Source organism: Electrophorus electricus, chromosome 4 (genome assembly GCF_013358815.1).
Source record: "Electrophorus electricus isolate fEleEle1 chromosome 4, fEleEle1.pri, whole genome shotgun sequence".
Taxonomy (NCBI): domain Eukaryota; kingdom Metazoa; phylum Chordata; class Actinopteri; order Gymnotiformes; family Gymnotidae; genus Electrophorus; species Electrophorus electricus.
Window position 1 is genome coordinate 32,166,700 of NC_049538.1, and position 24,806 is coordinate 32,191,505.

The 24,806-nt window shown below is 41.3% G+C and overlaps 1 protein-coding gene across 1 annotated transcript in view; it reads left to right on the forward strand.

Annotated features, from left to right (window-relative positions):
- Window positions 1–20,181, forward strand: part of LOC113587198 (protein O-mannosyl-transferase TMTC2-like) — a 64,889-nt gene extending 44,708 nt beyond the window's left edge. Inside the window, exons 3-11 of the mRNA XM_035524899.1 lie at window positions 4,181–5,009; window positions 7,013–7,127; window positions 7,835–7,920; window positions 8,994–9,178; window positions 9,680–9,758; window positions 11,488–11,609; window positions 14,881–14,962; window positions 16,114–16,228; window positions 19,818–20,181. Of these exons, the coding sequence (XP_035380792.1) occupies window positions 4,181–5,009; window positions 7,013–7,127; window positions 7,835–7,920; window positions 8,994–9,178; window positions 9,680–9,758; window positions 11,488–11,609; window positions 14,881–14,962; window positions 16,114–16,228; window positions 19,818–19,947 (1,743 nt within the window). The 3' untranslated portion in view covers window positions 19,948–20,181. The remainder of the gene's footprint in view (window positions 1–4,180; window positions 5,010–7,012; window positions 7,128–7,834; window positions 7,921–8,993; window positions 9,179–9,679; window positions 9,759–11,487; window positions 11,610–14,880; window positions 14,963–16,113; window positions 16,229–19,817) is intronic.
- The last annotated feature ends 4,625 nt before the right edge of the window (window positions 20,182–24,806 follow it).

The following is a 24,806-nucleotide window of genomic DNA, read 5'->3' on the forward strand; positions in this document are numbered from 1 at the left end:
ACATTTTTGGACATTGTGGTCTGTTTATTTGAAGTCACCTCACATTTCCGATATTCCCATTTAATCAAACCTCACAAGGAATATGAAAATGGCTAGTTCATACAAACATTTAAATGCCATTTCATGTCCCTCTAAACTCTCTTTTACAGGAGTTGATCTAGAAAGTGGGCAGCTGTGCACTCCGTTTTAGTGGATGTTCATCAAGATGTCCTCTACTCTCAGCATTTGAAAGAAAGCCACTCTCTGAAAAAGATGTATTTTCCCTCTTCTAATTGGTCTATTTTGCATTTCATCTCCAAGGACATTATTCTCACATGCCTGCTTCATAAAGGCTAAATTGTTTCATTTTTAAACTGATTGAAAAGGCATTACAAAAAGACAGAATAGGGGGGTAAACTGCCTCTTTCCCTCCTACTGGGTTGTGCTAAACCACTTATTTTGAGCTAAACTGGATTAGAGACAAAAAGCTTGAATTCCTCAGCATGCTGCAGTAGGCCACTGTGACCCCCATCCCCCCAAGCCTGGACAGTGGCAATAATTGAACTCATGTTTTAAAGTGCCTGCCATTCAACACTGGCTTTTTTGTTTTTTGATGTTTGCCTTGTTTCATTCTCTCATCAGTTTTGAAAGAAGCTGCTTGTGTGCAATGGGTCATTGCGTCAATGCAAGTTCTAATTAAAGAATGTGTGTGTGATGCTGTCCACAGTCCGTACGTTTACAGTGACGATGATGATTTCTTCCGCAGATATGTGAATGCTCCATGCACAGATGGCTGTGGTTAGCGTTTCGGAGTTTCAGCCTGCGCCAGAGATCAGGCAGACTAGCATTGATGCCCTTGTTTGTCCCATGGCCAGGTAGTGACTGCGAGACAGTGTGTGTGGGCCAAGTGCCAAAATCAAAAACCCACCAGAACTGCAGTTTTCCTTTAAAAACCTTTACTACTTTTCTGCCCATCTACATACCTTAAGAAGGTTACAGTGAATTGGACACACATGCAAGCACACACTCTCACACTCAGCTGAGGGGTGGTCCCACCAGTGGAGATAAATGTTTCATGCTCGGCGCATCTGGCTGAGAGCCCTGGGCTGCTCTGTCAGCATCACACACACACATTAGGGGAGTGCTGCGCAGTGACTCGGCTGTCAAACCCGGGAACCTTTCTCAATTATGTGTCCTCTCACTTTGATTAAACACTGAATCATCGTCTCCTGCTCCCACACACATATGCACGCACGCATGCACACACGTACAAATCCCTGTCTGTGCGTTTTGGCTAGCTGATGCAAGCTGTGTGTGTGTGTGTGTGTGTGAGAGAGAGAGAGAGAGATAGTTAAATCCTCGCTGCAGCCTGGGAGCCATCATGATCCCACACTGACAGCCTCTCTGTAAACCCGTAGACGATCTGTAGCAGTGTGCAAATATGAACACAGGCGCCCGACCTTGCTGCCATAAGGACAGACTCTCTGTGGACCGCCGCCTCACTCTCACTCTGTTACACTCACACTCGCACGCTTTTTTGTGTAAAAAGCCAGACTGGATTTGTTATGTTTCAGTGCAACTGGCTGACAGGGTTGCATGGGAGCTTAAATATGTGTGTGTGTTAATGCAGTGTGTAGCAGGACACAATGTACCATGCATCTTTCTAAAGGTGTTTTGCATACCTCTGGAAAAATAGGAATTTCTTGGTACTTCTGTACTTGACGAAAGTGTCTTTATGTCGTTGAAGTTTGATAGTCATAACATATTTTGCAGTGGATTTAGACACTATCAGGCAATCCTCCTATCAGACTGAAGTATTACTCTCCTATCAGACTCGGGTATAACACTCCTATCAGACTGGATTCATGATTCCTCTTTCTTATGGATTCAGTGTCTGTTTTACCATAGTGATTTTCAGCTATATGCATTCTGTCAACGTTACACTCAACTGCACTGTGTGCGTGCATACATACGTGATGGAGAGATGGACAAGCTCAGAGTTCCCTGCGTTTCTCTTTAGCTGGGGCTGTTTGTCCTTTACACACCACAGAGAGAACATCACTCTTCCTTCTAGCGCACTAAAGGCACTCTTGGGTCCAGGATCACACCTCTTCTCTGATCGCTCCAGCTAGGGCTAGCATTCCTGACTATCATGGATTTACTTATTCACAGCTGACATTTTCTGCCTTTAAACTTCTTGATTTATGTGGAGGATGTGTTGTTATTGTAATTCATGTCATCAGAAGTGTATGTTAGAAGTGTATTAAATACTATTTAATTTGCATCCTGTTTTGACCAAAAGGTTACAGAGGATCTGACAGACTACAAGCACACAGGCAGTTTTGTATGGTTTTGTGCTGGACTTTGGAGACAGATCGATAGGCCTCCTGCATATGGGAGCTTTTTAATACCTGTATTTGCTTACTGTAAAATGACAAGTTACTGGAAACCAAATAGGATGAGTAATAGGTTTAGGGTTAGGAGTCTATGGTTTTAGAGTTAGTGGTCTGTGGTTTAGGGTTAGGAGTTTAGGGTTAGGGGTCTATGGTTTAGGATTAGGGGTCTGGTTAGGGTTAGGGTGCATGGTTTAGGGTTAGGGGTCTGTGGTTTAGGGTTAGGGTCTATGGTTTAAGGTTAAGGGTCTGTAGTTTAAGGTTAGAGGTATGTGGTTTAGGGTTAGGGGTCTGGATCCCCTACCTTCCTGTGGAACATGGTGCTTCATTCCACCATATGTATATTTGATAATAGATTAAGAAAAACACTAACAGTAGTCGTATATGCCCTTGTTTGGCTGGTATAGCTTTTGCTCTACATATGTTATACTGGGCTACAACTGTCTTGGAGCTTAAAACAGAAGTTTTGCTATTGGCAAATGCTCACTATATCTCTGCTGGTCTGGATTGTATGATTAGGTAAGAGTTAAGTGGCCTCTTTAAGAGATTCCCCTTGAGAGGGTTTCTCTCTCCTCACTGAATCAAATAGATCGCTAAAGACAGGAGAGAATCAATACTGCTGTACACTCCTGCAGGCTTACAAAAGAGGAAACACTTTCTCACTGTGGAGACTGTTGAACTGCAAGATGCTATTTAATTATTCATTTATTTCATTCATTTATTGGACATCCCTGATCTGTTATGTAGCTAGTAATGGCAGTGGCTATGAATAGAAGAAATTAAATAGTTAAATGGATTTTCTTGGAGGTGCTGTCATACTCAGCAGTTAGTCCACATTAACACATTCCTTTCAGTCCATAAATCTTGAGTCATTTCATATATGCTGCATTGTTGTTTCTTCAATGATCAACATGAGTATTTCTACCTGGATCAGGTTAACATTATTTGCTATGGAAGTTATATGAAGCATTGACCAATTACATTGGTTTGGCACAGGAGTTACCAGCTTTCTGATGAGAAAGTCAAAAATATAATGCGGCTATATGTAAGTCACTGAAGAAGTCTTGAATATCAGCACAACCGCTTCTACTCAAAGTGAAAAAAAACATTCAAAAACTTTATAAATACCTCGTAATGACTTCCATGCACGCAGATGTAGAGTGTTTAATATAGGCGTTGTTCTCTGTTGGACAGGCATGTGTATGGCTGAATTTAATGTTTACTTGGTGATGTCTGTGAAGGCCAGGCGTGATAGATTGAGATGAGTGTGTGACAGTCTCTCATCATGACATAAGTCAGAATTTACTGACCAGCAGTCAATATCTTGCATATTATGTTTATAATTGAGCCATATTAACACAAAATCAGTCTGTACCAAGGGCCAAGAACATGAAACTGTTGTATTCCCTGTGTTAGGGTTAGGAGTAACACCAAACCTTCCCTGAATAATCCCCCTGTGTGGCGCATAGCTCACAATCCAACAAACGTGGAGTGAAATGTGAAGTGACACATGGAGTGCTTGAGTGCTTGGTGTTCCAAATTGCACTCCTGTGTTTTGCTGTTCTCAGTTTACTGACTATTGCATAATTAGGTATATGATGTCCTTCAGTTTCCTTCAGTGTGATGTTCGGAATGACTGCTGTGGTCAGGATACAAACATAACATGTAGCAGGATTAAATTAAAATGGTAGAAAATCACAAACTAACCATGAAACTGCTTTGCCTCCTTATTCTCAAAATATTTCTCTTTGCTGTTGCTATTAAATGGACATGTTGCCTCAGTTACTTTTCTTCTCTGTCTGTTTCAGAGGAAGAATGTGTGTCTGCTGATGAGCACATTTCTGTTGGGCTCATGGGGGGTCTTTCTCTTGGCCTTTCGCCTCTACTGGATGGGCAACAAACCACCAAATTTCTCCAACTCTGACAACCCTGCAGCTGATTGCTCCAGCGTCCTCACCCGGTTACTAACCTTCTTTTACCTGCCTGCCCTGAATATGTGGCTCCTCCTCTTCCCAGATATGTTAAGCTTTGATTGGTCAATGGATGCTCTGCCTCTTCTCAGAAGCATCAGTGATTGGAGAAATCTCCACACTGTGGCCTTCTACACTGGGCTGATGGCACTCGCATGGTTTGGACTATGCAGTCACCCAAACAAGGAAGAGACTGATGGCAAGGCCCATCATGCAGCAAATGGAAAACCCAGTACAAATGGGCACATTGTTGACACTGGCTACGATCCCTTCATTCCAGACTGGGACTATGTGCAGATGAATGGAAATGGTACCCAAACACATCGTTTAACTAGGACTGTTTTGCCCACAACTGAGAATGTTGTGGTCTTCTCATTAGGATTACTGACCATCCCTTTCCTCCCCGCCACCAACCTGTTCTTCTACGTGGGTTTCGTGGTGGCCGAGAGGGTCCTCTACATCCCCAGCATGGGTTTCTGCCTGCTGGTGGCGGTGGGGACGAGAGCCCTGTGGGTGCGGCTCAAGAGCAGCTCATCCAGGAGGCTGGTGCTAGCCTGCAGTGCTTCACTCGTGCTCCTCTTTGGGGTGAAGACAGTTCTAAGGAACCAGGACTGGCACAATGAAGAGGTGCTGTATAGGTCAGGGATAACTGTGAACCCTGCCAAAGGTGAGTTCACCCCTTCAATCGTGGTCCTGTCAGGTTCTGCAAATGCAATTTGTGAAGTAATTTAATTTCAGTGTGCATACGGTGCTGAATGATTTGAAGTACATCAAGCACTGCATTGCCTTATATTTTTGTTAGCTCCATTCAGGAGGTTTAAATGAAATTCTGCTTTGGCAAGTTTTTTGAACAGCAAAGTAATCCAGTTTCATTGAGGGAAGTGTGAACTCTGCACTGCCTGTGATTATGGTTAGGGTTAATGCAGTTTCATTGAGGGCAGTGTGAACTCTGCACTGCTTGTAATTAACAATTCCAAAAATGTAACCCAAAAACAATTTCCCTAAAATGTTGGTCTGCTCTGTGTTTCCTGTAGCTTTAAGTAGACAATAATTGTTAGATCTTCATAAATTGGCAAGTTTAAGGGTCTTTTTCAGCAGTAAATTTGCTAAGATTAATTAGTTTCTAGGAGTGTTGCAGTGAAGTACACTCATTACCCAGAGTTAGTTTCTGGATTAAGGTTAAGGTTAGTGTTGGGATTGTTGAGCTGAAGTAGCCTGGGTTAGGGTTAAGGGTTAACGTTAGTGTTGGGAGTGTTGAGGTGAAGTAGCCTGGGTTAGGGTTAAGGTTAGTGTTGGGAGTGTTGAGGTGAAGTAGACTGTTGGAATTAAACAAAAGATGAAGACATTTCCAGCAGGCCACAACAGTCACCTTTCTCAATGGTAGATTATAATTTTCAGTGTGTTCACATTTCCACTATAATTGTATCTGAGTCCTGGAATAAATTACATATACAGTCACACACACACATTCCTCATGAAATATTGTAATATTAAATGCTGTAACTTCTAGGTAATGACCAAATGCATATATATTATGAAGCCATGGATAAAGGTAAAACTCTGATCGCAAGCTTACAAGATAGCATAGCTTCCTCAGAGGTGGTTTACCAATGAGAGTATGGTAATTTATTCTTTTACATTTTCATCGTAATTATTCTTTTCATGTTTAATATACTTAAGAAACATATACATATAATATTATCCTGTAAATCACAATGCTCAGACACATGTAGCAACCTGCAAGAGTCAAGTTAGGGTTGGGGTTAGGGTTAGAGTCAGGGTTAAGGTAAGGGTTAGGGTTAATGACTAGGGTTAGGGTCAAGAGTCAAGTTAGGGTTGGGGTTAGGGTTAGAGTCAGGGTTAAGGTAAGGGTTAGGGTTAATGACTAGGGTTAGAGTCAGGGTTAAGGTAAGGGTTAGGGTTAATGACTAGGGTTAGGGTCAAGAGTCAAGTTGGGGTTAGGGTTAGAGTCAGGGTTAAGGTAAGGGTTAGGGTTAATGACTAGGGTTAGGGTCAAGAGTCAAGTTAGGGTTGGGGTTAGGGTTAGAGTCAGGGTTAAGGTAAGGGTTAGGGTTAATGACTAGGGTTAGGGTCAAGAGTCAAGTTAGGGTTGGGGTTAGGGTTAGAGTCAGGGTTAAGGTAAGGGTTAGGGTTAATGACTAGGGTTGGGGTCAGGAGTCAAGTTTTCCAACCTCATCTGCCATTTAGGATTGCCCTTCAGTCATTGTTCTCTGTCTATTTTAAATGGTGAGAAATTCACATAAGTGACTCACTTATCGAGTCTGTCAGTATGTCTTAGACTTCAGTTACCTAGACAGTATTCCTCTCTTCATTCCATTGTCTTGCCTAACAATGCTATGCACTTAATCTGTCTCTTACTTCTGGGACAATACTGAAGCAATTTCATCCCTGCTGAATAATCTTAGTCCTGCTGACCCGACGGGTGCTGTAACATAATATCCAAGGCCTGCCTAAGTAAATATGTTAGTTGTTCAGGATAAGTGTAAATATGTAAATGAAAATGTATTTAGCCGGTTGTCTGTTTTCTCTGATTGTGCAAAGATCTCATGCACTTTCTCTCAAAGAACTCAAACACTGTTTTAAATTAAAGCAAAATCTTGGAATGCCCTCTTATGTACTTTCTCTCTCTGTGGAACCCTGGCTCCTTAGCCTGGGGAAATCTTGGGAATGTGTTGAAGAACCAGGGGAAGATGGCAGAGGCTGAGAGGGCGTACAGGAATGCTCTGTACTACCGGAGGAATATGGCTGACATGTTGTATAACCTGTGAGTAAGAGTGCATCTCTCCTGCAGTAACACACGCCCAGGTGAACCCACAACACGTTCGTCCAGGATCCACCCTCTCACACTTAACCTGTTAATCATCTGACTGTCTCCTGCAAAGAGACCACAGAGACCCCCTGGTTCCACATTAATGCCTGCACCACTGCACTGACCCCTGAACTGTACATTACATATACAGTTTAACACACTGGTTAACCCTTAATGTGGCATGGTGAAAGAAGACCTGCATCATGTTATTATTGATTACATTTGTTGGATTGTGTGAATATCATGATTCATTAAGGCACCCACAGAACGCTCATCTACAGTGTCTGAGATTGGTCACTTTGTAGAAATCAATTAAAAATGGATTGTGATATTGCACTACTGATTAATCAGTGCTGTATTATGTAGCTCTTGTGCTATGAGTCTTGTAGCAGACTAGATAATGATGACAAAGCCTTCTTTTAGTGTGTTCCCCAAATCCTGAACAGTTTTTGTGTCTGTCTGCTGTCAGTAGTTTATTAATGAATGCTGGAAAGGACCGTGTGTGTTCTGTCACGGTAGATCACTACATCTGTCAGCATCACAAAAGCCTCTTTGGCAGTCAGTAAAAAACCTGCATTGCATGAGAACACTGCCAACTTCAAGATCGGCCCTGAATGGTCTTGTTTATTTATTTATTTATTTCTCCCTCTTTTCTGTGGCAGGGGTCTGTTGCTCCAGGAAAACAGGAAGTTCTCAGAGGCTCTGCACTACTACAAGCTGGCCATCGGCAGCAGGCCAACACTTGCTTGTATGCGCACTCGCTCTCTCTACGCTTTAATTTCAAGCTCCCACAGTCATGACTGTATCCCAGCAACTCCTGAATCCTGTGTGTGTGTGTGTGTGTGTGTGTGGGTGTTTGTGTGTGTGTGTGTCTCTGTGTTTGTGCATGTGTGTGTGTGTGTGTGTGTTTGTGTGTGCGTTAAGCTTTGCTCCAGCTTTATTGAATTAATGACTCAAATCTCACTGTGTCAACACTTAAAACCACACTTAGTTTGGATGAGTCAAGGTCAGAGAAACTAACGGGTCTGGTGTGCTGAGCAAAATTATACGTCCACTGTATTGAAGCTACTCTAAGGAGGAGAGAAAGTCACTGTGACTCTGGGGCATAAAGACTATAAAGTGTTGAAAACAGATTGTGCAGAAAAAAGCTTTCATGTGATGTTTTCTCTTTAGTTAAAAAATATTATTGTACGTGCTCTTTTGTGTTTAAAGTATAGCAGTACAATAATTGGGATGTGACTCTTTTAAACTGAATATTAAGTAAGTTCCAAAGTTCAAAACATCTGATTCTATCCAAGTACTGACAGGGTTTTTACATTTTTTTTACCCAAGGATACAAAATTTAAAATCAGGATTTGTTAATATTTTGGCTGTTAGATATGTGCACATATTAAACAATTATATTTGAGTACGTGAGTCACAGCTTCTATGACAGTGGTAATAGTGGTTCTTGCTACTGCTGGCACTTTAACTTTGAACAAGCATGTGAAAAATATTTTCCAGCTGTTTGTTCTAGGGTTAGGAACAGAGTTGGGGTTAAGAACAGGGATAGGAACCCCAACCTTAGTGTAAACCTAATCTTAGTGTAACCCTAACCCTAGTTTAACCCTGACTGTAATATAACCCTATCTCTAACCCTAGTTTAACCCTGACTGTAATATAACTCTAATCAGGCTACTAGTTCATCAGCAGAAGACCTTCCCTGATTCTGTTTGGGCCTAATTATGTCACCCTGGATGGTAATGGACTTTTCACACTGCACTCTGTTCCTGTCTCATTTTGCGTTTTCTCTCAATCTCTGCCTCGGTTTTTCTCTCTCAGCTGCCTACTTGAACACAGGTATCATCCTGATGAACCAGGGCCATCTGGAAGAGGCCAAGCGCACCTTCCTCACTTGTGCAGACATCCCCGATGAGAACCTGAAGGATCCGCATGCACATAAGAGCTCTGTCACCAGCTGCCTGTATAACCTGGGAAAACTCCTGCATGAGCAAGGTCACCAGGAGGTGAGCTGAGGGCCAGCTGCATGCATTGACCCTGCCCAGAGGTCCTGCCCCACAGGGTCGCCGCCTGATCTCCTGGAGGCTTGTTCCCAGCCATGACTCTGGATGCTGTATTCCGGCACACACAGAATTAAGGGGCACAGTCCAAACCCTTCCTTTGCTAGTCTCTATGGGCAGAATTCTGCATGTGCTTTATAAAGGCCCACTCCTCCTTGATCTGTTGCTCCTTTTCCATTCGCTCTGTTCTTCTCTCTCTCTCTCTCTCTCTCTCTCCCCCACTCCTACTGCTTCTCCCTGTTCTTTGGTGCTAATATGTGTGTTTTGTAGGTTCTGTTCAACAAGCCAGGTTAAAGCGTAAACCATTATGTGTTTCATGCTAACTTTTACCCCCGTGATTACAACGTGGTTTAGAGACATTTTACTGGAGCATGTGCCCCAGGGTCTAGTGAAGCCATGCTTGTTTCTGTGTTTTCTGTTAATGAAATTTCAATGTTCCATTCATAGGAGGCCCTGTCTGTATACAAAGAAGCAATTCAGAAAATGCCAAGGCAGTTTGCTCCTCAGAGCCTCTACAACATGATGGGTGAGTAGAGTATGTTGTCAGACACAAATGGAGATCAGCATTGTCTTTGGGTGTGGGGTTTTGTACTTAATGTTTTTGACATTTTGAGGTTTGTAGCATCTGACAAAATCATTATGCTATATATTATGCTTATGTTTTTCTTAAAGATGTAGTTAACAGGAACTTATCTGGATAACAGTATCAGTTAATCTAGTGCAGAGTGGGGCTTGGCCTGAGCTAATTTCCTGTCTCCTAGTGGCCTTTTTCCCATCCTTGATTTCCTTTTAACTCTCCTGGACAAAATTCCAGAAAGATCCCAGTTGTCCTCTAACCCAAATCCTGGCACACTAATTGAGATTTTGTCAGAATGTGAACCCAGCTCTCACTGGGACTTTAGATTCTATTCCAGCATACATACCATAATCCATAATTTGTTTCTGTTTATCTAAAAAGGCCTTATTTCCCCATGGTCAAAAACTATCTTCCTTTAAGTGATAAATATGGAATGTATAGATATCTTTCAATGTAGACAAGTGGTCCTGAAAGACTGGAATTTGAGTATTAATCATGTAACAAATTTTTGTGTTCACTCAGTCTGCATGCATATGTCTTTCAGCACTGTACAATTTGTGTCACTTTTAATTGAAGCATAGTGGTGAGTCCTACCTGTCCTGCCCTAGACTGGAATTTACCTCACCTCTTTTAGTGCGTCATTAACACAGCCTCCCACTCTCACACGCACAGCTCTTATGTTTGCAGTTAAAGGTTGAATTGTAATCAAGTTTTTTCATATCCTGGATTTGATCATATTACAATGCAAGGAACTGAAGAGCCATTCACTCTGTGACAAGTATTGTTATTTTAGAAATGACAATGCTAAATAACAGCAATTGTCATTAAAAACATTAATTGAGAAAATTAACATTATTTTAACCATTATCAGATACGTGTGTGTGTGTGTGTGTGTGTGTGTGTGTGTGTGTGTGTGTGTGTGTGTGTGTGTGTGTCATATGTAAATACATTCTTTCACCTAGGTATTTTCATAGCAAATGAATTCTCCTTAGTTGGGTAAAAAATGTTTCATTATGTCAAGATATAACCATCTGCTGTATCTGTATTGTGATAACTGACAGTAATCCCTTAGTCATGTTAACTTCAGTCTGTTTGCTGGAATTTGTCGGTCTGGATCTGGAATTCCCATAGGATCTTAGTATGGTCATTCTCCATCACCTTCAGGGGTGTGTGTCATTCTGACCGCCAAACTTCCAGCCATCACATTGTGTATCAGTCAACGACCGCCATGCTTGATAAATATTGGCATCGGCCATCCATGGAAAAGCATGTCAACTACTACAACCTGGTCTGCCATCAGTCATTCAGCCATAAACCCAGCTCATTCCAAATTCAACCAATCAACTATCAGCCCAGTCAGCCACCATCCAGTCAGCCATCAGTCTTACTCAAGATGAAGTACTGTCATTGATGAGGAAAACTAATCAGGGCAAAATGTAAAAATTTTGATAGAATGTATGCTTGTTGTTTAATAAAGGAATGCGGAACCTAGCTGAGTTGTTTATTTGATGTGAACAGAGAGGTCCAGGATCACATTTCACAGTCTGTGGAATTTGCCTTGGGTCACTTTCATATGACCGCTACTTATAGGATCTCACAATAAAACAAAGGTGTGAGAGGATGTGTGCTTCCATAACCTCTGACCTGTTGACCTGACCCCTGCTTCCGCTCATCACAGGAGAGTCATACATGAGGCTGAACAAGCTCTCGGAGGCTGGGCACTGGTACAGGGAGTCACTCCGGGTCAAACCTGACCACATCCCAGCCCACCTCACCTATGGCAAGCTGCTGGCCATGACGGTAAGTATAGAACCTGGGACAGTACTCCATTATTGGCTAAGCAACTCTGTCAAAGGTGGGGATCTGGCTTCTTAAGGACACAAAGAGTAACCTTAGGAAGAGTAACTGCTTTTTTTCTGAATCTTCTGAAAAAGTAGCCAGTTATGCCTGCCACGCCCACAGGCCTCACAGAAACTCGAGTAGACAGTTAAGGCAGGAGATGTGTTAAACACGGCTGAGGGAAGGAGAGTACGTTCTCTTATTACTCTTTGGCTTCAGGATGACAGGCTTGGGCTTTCCTGCTCCTGTTTCCTCTCATTCCCCTGTAGGCCTGTTCAGAGCCGCCTGCTTTCCCCTTGTTAAAGAAAGCAGTAGTCATCTTCGTTTACTGTCTTCCTGAACTGAAGAGGTAGCAGCTACTAAGTGACCTGGGAGATTTCTGAATGGGTACTTGTTCTCCTATGGGCAAAAGCACATATGAGTTATTTTAATAAATTACATTCCCAAAAGAAAAATCAATCAAATGTCTTTTTTTTTCTTTAAAAATGTCAAATCATACATATTTAGGGTCAAGAATGAACACCCAGTTATTTATAGTACATTTTATAGTGGCCCAGATTTTTATTTAAATTATGAAACCAGACACTGATTTAAGTTAGAATAGTGAGTGAGCAAGCCAAGGGTGACAGTGGTAAGAAAAAACTCCTTAGAGCATGAGGAAGAAACCTTGAGCGGAACCAAGACTCAGAGGGGGGCCCATCCTCCTCTGGCCAACAATGGTCAGCACAATTTAAAGAGAAAAAAATCAATAAATTAAAAAATGTAATGTCTAATCCAACTTTCTAGTCTTGTCCTGGGGTGTGTCCGAGATCCATCCCGCAAGAGAACATTGATTAAGGGCAATGGAGAAGTAGTTGGCTAGGATGGCAGTGTGGTGGGATACAGGAAGGGACATCAGGTGGAGGTGGGAGTAGCCATGTCAGCTGAGACAGGTAGAGGCTCAGTAACATCATGACCTCATGACATCCTGTAAGAGAGCGTCCATTTAGGGCAACGGAGAGTAGCTGGCTGGGTGAAGGGTGGTGGGCTACAGCAGGGGACTTGGGGGTGGTGGGAGTAACTATGGCAGCTGAGACGGGTTGAGGCTCAGTAACATCATGACATCAGGGGTAGGTGTAGCTCAGCAGAAAGAGAGACTAGATTAGTAGGCATGTCCAGCTAACAGGTTGTGTAAATTAGGGAACTGTAATGTGCAAAGATGGACTCAGGCAGATCTAGCTATGGCAGCACAGCTAAATGGAATTGGCTCCTAGAGATATTAAGATGATATTGGTTTTACCTGTGTGCTACATGTGTTTAGGATTTTTGTTTTATTGTTTTAACTTTTACACGATGATAAATATTTGTTAATTTTAATAGTGAGCATGTACAGCACATTGGTCAGTCTTGCATGTGTTTAAGGTGCTATATAAATAAATGTTGCATTGCCGTGCTTACTGTCTGTCAAACAGAGAAGCAAAACCAGAGGACGTTTTCTCCTAGAGCTGACAGGGTTGAGGTAAACCCCAGTGCAGTGAGGGGGCAGAGATTCGAAGCTCGGCATTGATTTTAAAGAAAGCATGGAGTTTACAGCTTCCATTTGCTACTGCTCTGGGTATAGTTATAGAGCATTGAAGGGCTACCAAGGAGAAACAAGACTGTGCCAACACTGTGCCATGCCTGGTACTGTGAGAGACCTGACAAATTATCAGACAAGCCTGCTTGGCGCCTTTGAAAAGTACTGAGGAAAGTAGGTTGCTTTTTCGGAGTTTGTTCAGTTATGTGGTGATTACAGTCATTCACTGCTTAGGGGAATTTAAATGTAGTTATCAAGGGAAATGGATGTGGGGTTTTTTTATTTAAAAAAAAACCTGGATCAAACTGGCAACTTTTCTGATGTATGGCTTATGGTTGGGAAAAGTAGTTGTAACACAGTGATACATTTTACCTGTTGAAGAATCGTGGATTAGCAATAGAAAGCTTTTTTATTTATATTCTAGAGGCCTTTATCAGAGGTTATTTTTTATTATTTCTGGTATCATGTCTCACGGATGCTAAAACAATAGTGTTTTTGGTTAGCTGTGTTCAGCTGATATTGTCAAAAGCAATCATCTTCTATTTAAACTAAACCTGGGAAAGTAATCCCCAACCTTTCTGATGCACACATGTGTACACACACGCATGCACACACACAGGATGGTGAGTCATAGGTCATCAGCGGCAATGGAGTGGTATTGAAAATCGATCCTTTGCCATGCTGAGCTGACACTAGACGACCTCGTCACACACACCCTGGGATGTAATGGAATGGGAGAGAGCTTCTCAGGCTCATTATTGACTTCTGTTATTTCTGCAGCTAATCAGACTGGGGCTCCATTCATGAGTTCCTCAGAGAGGCCAGAAGAGTGGCACGTCTGATATCACGCTCAGAATAGGGGCTTAGCAATAACCGTGAGAGGAGTGTGAGGAGCAGTGGAGGTGCGCCAGGATATTGCTTTAGAGTGGTAACATGACTATAACTACATGGTTGAGACGTGGAATTTAGTCAAATTAGAATTAAATGGGAACATTTTCCCACTTTCCCCAAATGCTTTGATAGATAGATAGATAGATAGATAGATAGATAGATAGATAGATAGATAGATAGATAGATAGATAGATAGATAGATAGATAGATAGTGAGAGAGAGAGAGAGGTTGGTTACAAAAAGGTTGCTTACAGAAATCAAAAATATATGGAATGCTTCAATGCACAGAAAACCCAATAGCTGATGTCACTATGTGTGCTACGATCATTCACATTCATTGTGCTCTTTACAGAGGAAAGCCTTCATGCCTAACAATAAACAATACTTCTGCAAACAATGGACATGCCTTAGATCAGTTTAGTGTTGCACACCACTGATTTTTGGGGTTAAGTATTATAAGTAAGATAAACATAAATGCATCACACTTCTATAAGTGCTGTACAGCTGAACTCTGTGATAAACTGTGATATGTTATATGATGAAGCCCATGGTGCCGAAGCCGAAGTCTGTTTCCCACTTAAAGGTCTGTTAAACATTTGTTTGACACAACTCATATCATGCAGTAGCATCACTGCAAGCATGTTTGAATGTATTTTATACCAATGTAAGAACGTTTGCAGAATTTTATCCAATATTGGGTTAACATGGAACTGTGTGGTCTCCATTAAATTCCAGAATTTAGTTGTAAATATTGATTTATATATATTTTTATTAATTTACTTTCAGGGCCAGAAAGCAGAAGCAGAGAGGTACTTTCGGGAGGCCATCCAGCTTGATCCCACTAAAGGAAACTGCTACATGCATTATGGTGAGCAACACTGCATATTAATAAGATCAAATACTCCTAGTCTTAGACTTAATGAAAGAATACCACTGATAGCATCAAGAAATACAGGGAGGATTTGCCACCAAGTGAGTCATATTGCATTTAATCTGTGAAATTGTTTTGTATGAAGCATGGATGTTAAAAAGCCTATTAATAACAGAAATTACACAGTATACAGTGTTACTGTAATTATTGATATTGGATTTGGCTACAGTGTTAACAACCAACAGGATATCATCAGTAGATTCCTGGCCTGTTTATCTATCATTTTCCATGTCTGACTAGGGTATAGACCATGTCTTTCCATCTCTGACTTCTGGGTATAGACCAGGTGTTTTTCTGGATGTAGACCAGGCACTGTTGGCTCACCCCACACTCATGCTTTCTCATTTTCTAACTACCACAATGTCTATGTAGTGCAGTTTCATATGTGTCTGACCATGGATCACTTGTATTGAACAACATTAAAAATGAAGAATATAACTCACAATATCTCTCAGAACTGCGCGTGTTGGTCACCCTATTAATGTGCCCTGCTGTGTGCTGATTCAGATGTATTTTGCCCAAATGATGTGCAGACTGTGATGTTCTCGGATAGGCCTTAACTCAACTTGACTAATGTTGTCTGAGAGACTTAACTTTGAAACATTCTTCCTGCAAAGCTGCAGACACTGAATGTGATTAGTGTCAAGCCCATGCCCCGTTGGTTCGAGAAACTCAGAGGTTTCTTAAACAAGGTTCACATCAGTCATGCTAGTAGACTACGCTCATTCTTCTGAGACTGCTCCTGGAGGTTCAGATTTCCTCCACAGATATTTGGGGGGAAATGCCTGGTCTGGTGTGCTGGTCCAGGAGTGTGGTGCAGGCTGGAGTCTCCATGCTCCCCCGCTCTGCCCTCCCCACCCTGTTAGCAGAGCGCATTAAAGAAATCCATCCTATCAGGAAATCTTAAGAAGATAAATACACAGTAGAGTATAATGTACATGTGTTAGGAGGTCTGAAGACAAGGCCAGAAAAGACCAGCTGAACCAAAGGAGAAATGTTATGTTCATCCTTTAGAATGAAAGATAGAGAATGTAATACTTTCCCTCTGTCACACTCCCTTACTCACACCCCCTTCATCCCTCTCTCAGGTCAGTTTTTGTTGGAGGAGTCGAGGCTTTTGGAAGCTGCAGAGATGGCAGAGACAGCAGCTCAGTTGGACAGTGAGGAGTTTGATGTGGTTTTCAGTGCGGCTCACATGCTCAGGTGAGACTCCCCAACATTCACTGCATGGGAGTATTAAACAAGCCCAATGACACTGACTAGAACTGCTGAATCATGTGATGTTGACAGGTCAAGCTCAGTACTCCGTGTTCTTCTAGATCATAAGCTCACAGACATGCACAATAAGTAACTCAGAGACAGCCATTAGCATACTCAAACAGCCCCAGTACCACTGCTCCACTGCCGTGGTTATAATGATCTCCACACTGCTGCATAAGCACACCCACTTTTCAAGACAGTAAGATGCCTCATTACCATGGCAACCCCAGTACCACCCTCCCTCTCTCCATCATGCAGGGTGCCTTTAAATGTGTTTAAATACTGTCCTCCAATATAAGAAATATCAGCCCTCTTATTCTCTGTTCCTTTGTGAATACATTCTTCAGATATTAACTTGGCCTTATTTAAATACAGTAATTAGTACCATTTTGCTTTTAAAGTACTAAGGAATTGTGGTAGGTTTCCAGTCAGTGGTGTTGTACATGGCATTAGATCCTTGGCTGGTAATTGGATTCTTAGGCTCTGACTCCTGCCGGCATGCTAGCAAGTGGTCATGCTCATTTGGAGCTCATGTTCTTTAGATGTTTGTCTTGGAAGGTGGCGTGGAAGGAGCTCACTAGGGAGGTGATGGAAGGAGGGAGAGAAGCCCAGCTGGGCCCAGGGGAGGGGGCAGGCGGTGGAGCTCAAACAGCTCTAGATGTGAAGCACTCTCCCTCATTGCTCTCTGGGGCCTGCCACTCACGCAGGTTTCTTTCCTCCCTCTCCATTTCCATAGTCCTCTTCAAAAGCCTCTCGATTACTGCAGGGCTGCCATGGGGAAATTCGCTAGTAGACTTCAGAATCACGGGAGGGGTTGTTAATTTTCTTTCAAATAGATATAGTCATAAATATAATATAGGTTTATAAAATAAAACAATTACAGTATGGGTGGTTAGTTTTTGTTTTGTTTTTTTTATCAGTCTGACTGACATCAGGATTAATTTATGTAATACTTGATTAGCTGACAGATTTTTGCAGTGGTAGTACAGTAAAGTACTAGTCATGTGATGCAGTTATACAAGAGTGTTCTGATTTTTTTTAATGGAAGGATTTCCACCATAGCACAGGAACAATGACCTGTGATAGGACTGATGAAATGCTAAAATTGAGAGTAAAATTATTATTATTATATTATAATTATGGAGCTACACACAGTAGTACCAGTTCATGGAGCTCCTCCTGGAGACACACACTGGCTTCATTTACCTGTCCCCCTCTCAGAGTAGTGTTTACACCAGTTATGTAGCTGCTTTCTTGGGAACAAATCCTGTCCCAACTCAAATATTCACATGCATTTTTCCAACCTTCGAGAGGCCACATTTCCACTGGTGGGGAAATTGGGTTTGGGTCCCCATTAACAATATTTTGTTCAAGGGCCAAAGCCACAATTTGTTGTCTGCATGTAAATGTGCAAATTGCTCAAAATTAGACTCATCATGTAGGCTAAAGAGCATTGCGGATTACACACATGGTTATACTTAAATTCTAATCTCTGGTTTGTCATCACATTAGTTCTTATGTTGGTTTTACCTTTGTAATTGCCAGAAAATTTAGCATAGAACTTTAATTCTGTCCTAAAAAAAGGTCTGAGCAGTTGAGATATATAAATACAGGCCCCTGCAGCTGCTATTTAGTCATTCCATTTCAGGAGACAGCACTATAGTAATGGAGACACAGGACACAGGCATTGACAGATTAGGCAGTCTTCATGAAAATTGCTAGTTATTTCTAGAAAATTTAATTTTATGGTGAAGTTCAAATTTGAGGACTGCTGCCTAGTTCAGTCCAAGGGGTTTTATTATCATGAAACTGCTGAACCCTGTATTTTACTGCTGAATCACGTGGGCCTGTGTTTTACTCTCCATAGGGAGAGTGAAGGACAGTGTAAATTCCAAAATTAGCACACAGAGGTGTTATGCATGCCCACGGGTCCACACTTCTTAAGTTAACTTTATTTTCTGAAACTTCCAGTGTCATTTATGTGAGTTTTTCTGGGTTCATAGTTTGGGTCAGTTCAGCAACAGTTACTTCACTTGCTACTCACAAATGTAAAAACTTGTTTTTGTTTCTGCTGTATTAGTATTGTATTTTCCACAACCTGTCTCTTTCTGGTCTGTGATGAGAGTATTTTCCCCTCATAAAGCAGCTATTATGTGATGTTTGCTTTAATGAAACCTTCACCTTATTAATAGAGCATATGTGGCTTTGCATATTGAAGAGGAGAGTTTAAGTCCAGAGAACATACTACACCTGTACATAATACACCTGTGCATACTACGCCTGTAGACACTGCACCTGTACTTACTCAAACTGTAGACACTACACATGTAGACATGACACCTGTACACACTACACCTGTAGCCACACCTGTAGCCACGACACCTATACATACTACACCTGTAGACACTAGACCTGTGCATACTACACCTGTACATACTACACCTGTAGACACTAGACCTGTGCATACTACACCTGTAGACACTAGACCTGTGCATACTACACCTGTAGACACTAGACCTGTGCATACTACACCTGTAGACACTAGACCTGTGCATACTACACCTGTACATACTACGCCTGTAGACACTAGACCTGTGCATACTACACCTGTGCATACTACACCTGTAGTCACTAGACCTGTGCATACTACACCTGTACATACTACACCTGTAGACACTAGACCTGTGCATACTACACCTGTGCATACTACACCTGTACATACTACACCTGTAGACACTAGACCTGTGCATACTACACCTGTACATACTACACCTGTAGACACTAGACCTGTGCATACTACACCTGTACATACTACACCTGGAGACACTAGACCTGTGCATACTACACCTGTACATACTACACCTGGAGACACTAGACCTGTGCATACTACACCTGTACATACTACACCTGTAGACACTAGACCTGTGCATACTACACCTGTATATACTACACCTGTAGACGCAAGACCTGTGCATACTACACCTGTACATACTACACCTGCAGACACTAGACCTGTGCATACTACACCTGTACATACTACACCTGTAGACACTAGACCTGTGCATACTACACCTGTGCATACTACACCTGTACATACTACACCTGTAGACACTAGACCTGTGCATACTACACCTGTGCATACTACACCTGTACATACTACACCTGTAGACACTAGACCTGTGCATACTACACCTGTACACATGGGCCTTCTGGGGCAAGAGGAAATGCTGCTGCTGCTGCTGCTGTTGTGTTGTTGTTGTTGTTGTTGTAAACAAATTACACCTTTATTTTGTGAAATTTTGTTTTAATTTTCATTTCCAAAGGCTTTGTCAGTTATAATAGATAACAGATCATCCAGGCAGTTCTTGTTCTCAACATAGGAAACCACTGAAAGCTCATTTCGTTCTGTGTCTATCTTGTATAACAAATAAAACAATGAATGAAACAGAATTTATTTCAAGTGAGAGACACCAATGCTTAATGTTTCATAACTGCTGATCTTGTTCTGTGTTGGTATTTTTTGCTCTTTCAGACAAGCTAGCCTCAATGACGCGGCTGAGCAGTACTACAAGCAAGCAGCTACCCTGAGACCTAATGTAAGTACCAAACTATACACAGCTAGCCTGAGACCCAATGTAAGTACCAAACTATACACATCTTAGATTACAGCTTCCTACATTTTTAAACACAACTATCATTAGATTACAACTCCCTACTTTATTAACACACCTATCCTTGGATTACAAGTCCCTGCTTTATTAAACATGACTGTCCTTAAATTACAACTCCCTACTTTATTAAACACGACTGTCCTTAAATTACAACTCCCTACTTTATTAAACATGACTGTCCTTAGATTACAACTCCCTGCTTTATTAAAGATGACTGTCCTTAGATTACAACTCCCTACTTTATTAAACACATCTGTCGTTAGACTGCAGCCCCTGCTCTACTACGTACAAACTTGGCATTCACACATATGGTGCTTAATTCAGAGTGATTTGTCTGCCTGTGCATGTTATCACTGACCAGCCGAGCATGGGAGATGTTCAGAGTTAAAAGTTTGTCCATCATCACTCAGGAACCTTAAAGGAACAGAACAAGCAATGTCTCACAGCGATCTTCCATGACCTTAGTTTGAAGAAACAGCGGTCAGATTTTTTAAAAATATGTAGATTCGTTCAAGGTTCTTTTATTTGTATTGGGTAGGGAAATAATTCCCAGAATTTCTTGCACAGGTTGAAAGTTGACACTCGAAAAAGTCTGATTTGTTGTTTCAGCAAACTTTATGGTTTATTTTGTATGACATATTCTTATAAGTTCATCAAAAAGATCATCAAAAGAGTGTTTCAAAATAACAGCTTATGTGTATGTTTGTATGTTTGATGCATGGAGTAAAGACAATGGGCATTTGTTAAAAATTTAATATGATTTAATGAAGTGTTTCCCCAGCTCTGATTGTTGAATAACCCTTCCAAAGTCATAGACATTAATATAGTTTTTTTTTATTTAGTTTTTTTTAATGAACATGCACATAACATTTACATTAGAACTATAGTAAACAATTATTCTCAAGAACTAAGTGCAATGTATTTAGTGTTTTTAACAAAATGCTCATTTTCCTTTCCTTTTATAGCTGTAAAAGTCTTTTATGAGAAGGCTTTTCACGTGATTTTGTGTTGTTGTGCCCCGTTTAATGTATTTATACTGAGGAGTACATCACTGTTGCCTCCCATTGTGAATTTTTGAAGCCAGCAAGATGGCTGACATGCGAGCTGCCATCTTAGGTGCACTGGTGCATTTGATGCAAATTAGAGCCAGAGCATGCCCAGTAAAGTGTGTAGGTGGGGCAGTGTCTCAGATAAAACACAATCCCTCTCTCTTAATGACACGAGCGAAGGACAGTGTAATGTCCAAAATTAGCACACAGAGGTGTTATGCATGCCCACGGGTCACACTTCTTAAGTTAACTTTATTTTCTGAAACTTCCAGTGTCATTTATGTGAGTTTTTCTGGGTTCATAGTTTGGGTCAGTTCAGCAACAGTTACTTCACTTGCTACTCACAAATGTAAAAACTTGTTTTTGTTTCTGCTGTATTAGTATTGTATTTTCCACAACCTGTCTCTTTCTGGTCTGTGATGAGAGTATTTTCCCCTCATAAAGCAGCTATTATGTGATGTTTGCTTTAATGAAACCTTCACCTTATTAATAGAGCATATGTGGCTTTGCATATTGAAGAGGAGAGTTTAAGTCCAGAGAACATACTACACCTGTACATAATACACCTGTGCATACTACGCCTGTAGACACTGCACCTGTACTTACTCAAACTGTAGACACTACACATGTAGACATGACACCTGTACACACTACACCTGTAGCCACACCTGTAGCCACGACACCTATACATACTACACCTGTAGACACTAGACCTGTGCATACTACACCTGTACATACTACCTGTAGACACTAGACCTGTGCATACTACACCTGTAGACACTAGACCTGTGCATACTACACCTGTAGACACTAGACCTGTGCATACTACACCTGTACATACTACACCTGTAGACACTAGACCTGTGCATACTACACCTGTACATACTATGCCTGTAGACACTAGACCTGTGCATACTACACCTGTACATACTACACCTGTAGACACTAGACCTGTGCATACTACACCTGTAGACACTAGACCTGTGTATACTACACCTGTGCATACTACACCTGTACATACTACACCTGTAGACACTAGACCTGTGCATACTACACCTGTGCATACTACACCTGTGCATACTACACCTGTAGACACTAGACCTGTGCATACTACACCTGTGCATACTACACCTGTAGACACTAGACCTGTGCATACTACACCTGTACATACTACACCTGTAGACACTAGACCTGTGCATACTACACCTGTAGTCACTAGACCTGTGCATACTACACCTGTACATACTACACCTGTAGACACTAGACCTGTGCATACTACACCTGTGCATACTACACCTGTACATACTACACCTGTAGACACTAGACCTGTGCATACTACACCTGTACATACTACACCTGTAGACACTAGACCTGTGCATACTACACCTGTAGACACTAGACCTGTGCATACTACACCTGTGCATACTACACCTGTACATACTACACCTGTAGTAGTATGTACTATGTACTATTATGTGATGTTTGCTTTAATGAAACCTTCACCTTATTAATAGAACATATGTGGCTTTGCATGTTGAAGAGGAGAGTTTAAGTCTGAAACAACATAACAAAAGAACATTTTATGCATTATCTAATAACCCATGCTAATCCATAATCATTAAACATTTGGCTTCATTTCCATCAACCATCAACATTTCCAACCTTTTAGGAATGAAACTCTTTAATTTCTAAATATCTTAGCAACTTAGCTAGCAAAATATCTGACATTTAACATTGGCATGCTGGCTGAATAACCTTACATGAAGCATCTTAATCATAGCTTCCATATTCAGTCCTTCAAAATGACATTTAAATAGTTGCATATTATTATTATTTAGCTAATTACAGGATATTGTACATGTTTGACTGTACTAGCTGTCAACACAACCAATCACTGTCAAATCACCTCATCACAAAATCTGTATTATCAAGTAATTTGTATAAATCCAGTTCATCTTGAATAAAAATATTGGGAGATTAATCAGAGTGCACCTTATAGAATTGACAGAACAGGATTGACAAAAAATTATTAGATGTATAATTTGAAATGAGAGTTTGGCATTTAACCCATTTACTCACATGGAAATTGGCAGGGTTAGAAACTGTATTGCAGCCAGCCACTGGAAGGCATCAGACACATAGTGGCTTCACTTTTCACCCACTGTCATCCAGCTTACTTGTCTATAGTGTGCCCATTCAGTGAGTTGTTGTGAGGAAAGGCACTGATGTTGGGTGTGAAGGCCTTCCAGTTCATGCCGAAGGTGTTCAGTGGGTTGAGGTCAGGGCTCTTTGTAGGACACTGGAGTTCCTCTATACCAAACTTATCAAACTATGTCTTTATGGACATTGCTTTGTGCACAGGGGTACAGTCATGCTGGAATAGGAAAGTTGGCACAAAGTTGGAAGCATTTAATTGTCTAAAATGTATTTGTATGCTCTAACATTAATATTACCCTTAATGGAAACTAATGGTCCTAGCTCCACACATTTTCAGACCATAATCCCTCCTCCACCAAACTTTATTGTTGGCACATTCTGTTATGTTGCGTTCTCTTGTCATCTGACAGTGTCAAGTGGCAGCATGCTTTACATCATTACATCATACATAATTACATCATACATCATTACATCCAGTCAGTGCTTGATATTGCGCATGATGATCTTTGGCTACCGTACAGACAGTGGGCCAGACATTTCACCCAAGCTCTCAACTCATAGACCTTGTGATGTTGTTGATTCCAAAGGCAGTTTAGGACTTTTTAGTTTTAAAAATGCATCCTGCTCTCTAAATACATGTGCTCTATGAATCTACTCTAATATGATTTGATTCTGTAAGGTGTGTTGGATGTGAGTACTTAATGCAACAGTTACAGTAAGTGGGTCCCCAGATCCCATTTTGAGGTTTTACCTCTCTGTTTAGGGTCAAATACTGGAATAATTTATTACTTAATGCACCACCAAATGACCACGTTCTTCTAGATTTCTATGTCAGAACCCTGGCAGCAAGCATAAAATTGTCCGTTAGGCTAAGCTTTGAGCTCTGACTCTCGTGGGTGCAGAATAACACACTAACTGAAGCATGAAGTGGTTCCAGAAAATGAGTTAAGATTAAATCACAAGCACTCACTTGCAAAGTTTTTAATATATTAGAACTGGAGTGAGTGAGGATTTTTGCTCATGCCAACTTTTATTTAGGCTTCAGCCAGAGTAGCAAATGTGTTTTCATATGTGGAGAGACCTGACAGGCCCCCTACAGGACAGAAAGTCTGTCATCCACAATTGATTTACATTTACGGCATTTAGCTGACACTTTTTATCCAAAGTGAGTTACAATTATGACTGAGTACAGCTTGAGCAATTGAGGGTTAAGGGCCTTGCTCAGGGGCCCAACAGTGGCAGCTTGGCAGTGGTGGGGCTTGAATCAGCAACCTGACGATTACAAGTCAAGTACCTTAACCACTGAGCTGCCCTGATTTATTTATCTGTTCACAAGAACTCAGATGATGGGCAGTGGTAGCTCAGTGGATAAGGTACTGGACTAGTAATCAGAAGTTTGCCAGTTCAAGCCACACCACTGCCAAGTTATCACTGCTGGGCTCCTGAGCAGGGCCATTTAACCCTCAGTTGCTCAAGTTTTATTTACTCATAATTCTAAGTAGCTTTGGATAAAAATGTCAGCTAAATGCTGTGAATGCAAATGGTATCCAGCAGTACTTGAAGTGACCCATGTTTCAGGTAGAATTTATGCATTTATTGGCATCAAAAGACTTAAGAGCCCGGCAACCCAGCACAAGACCGAAA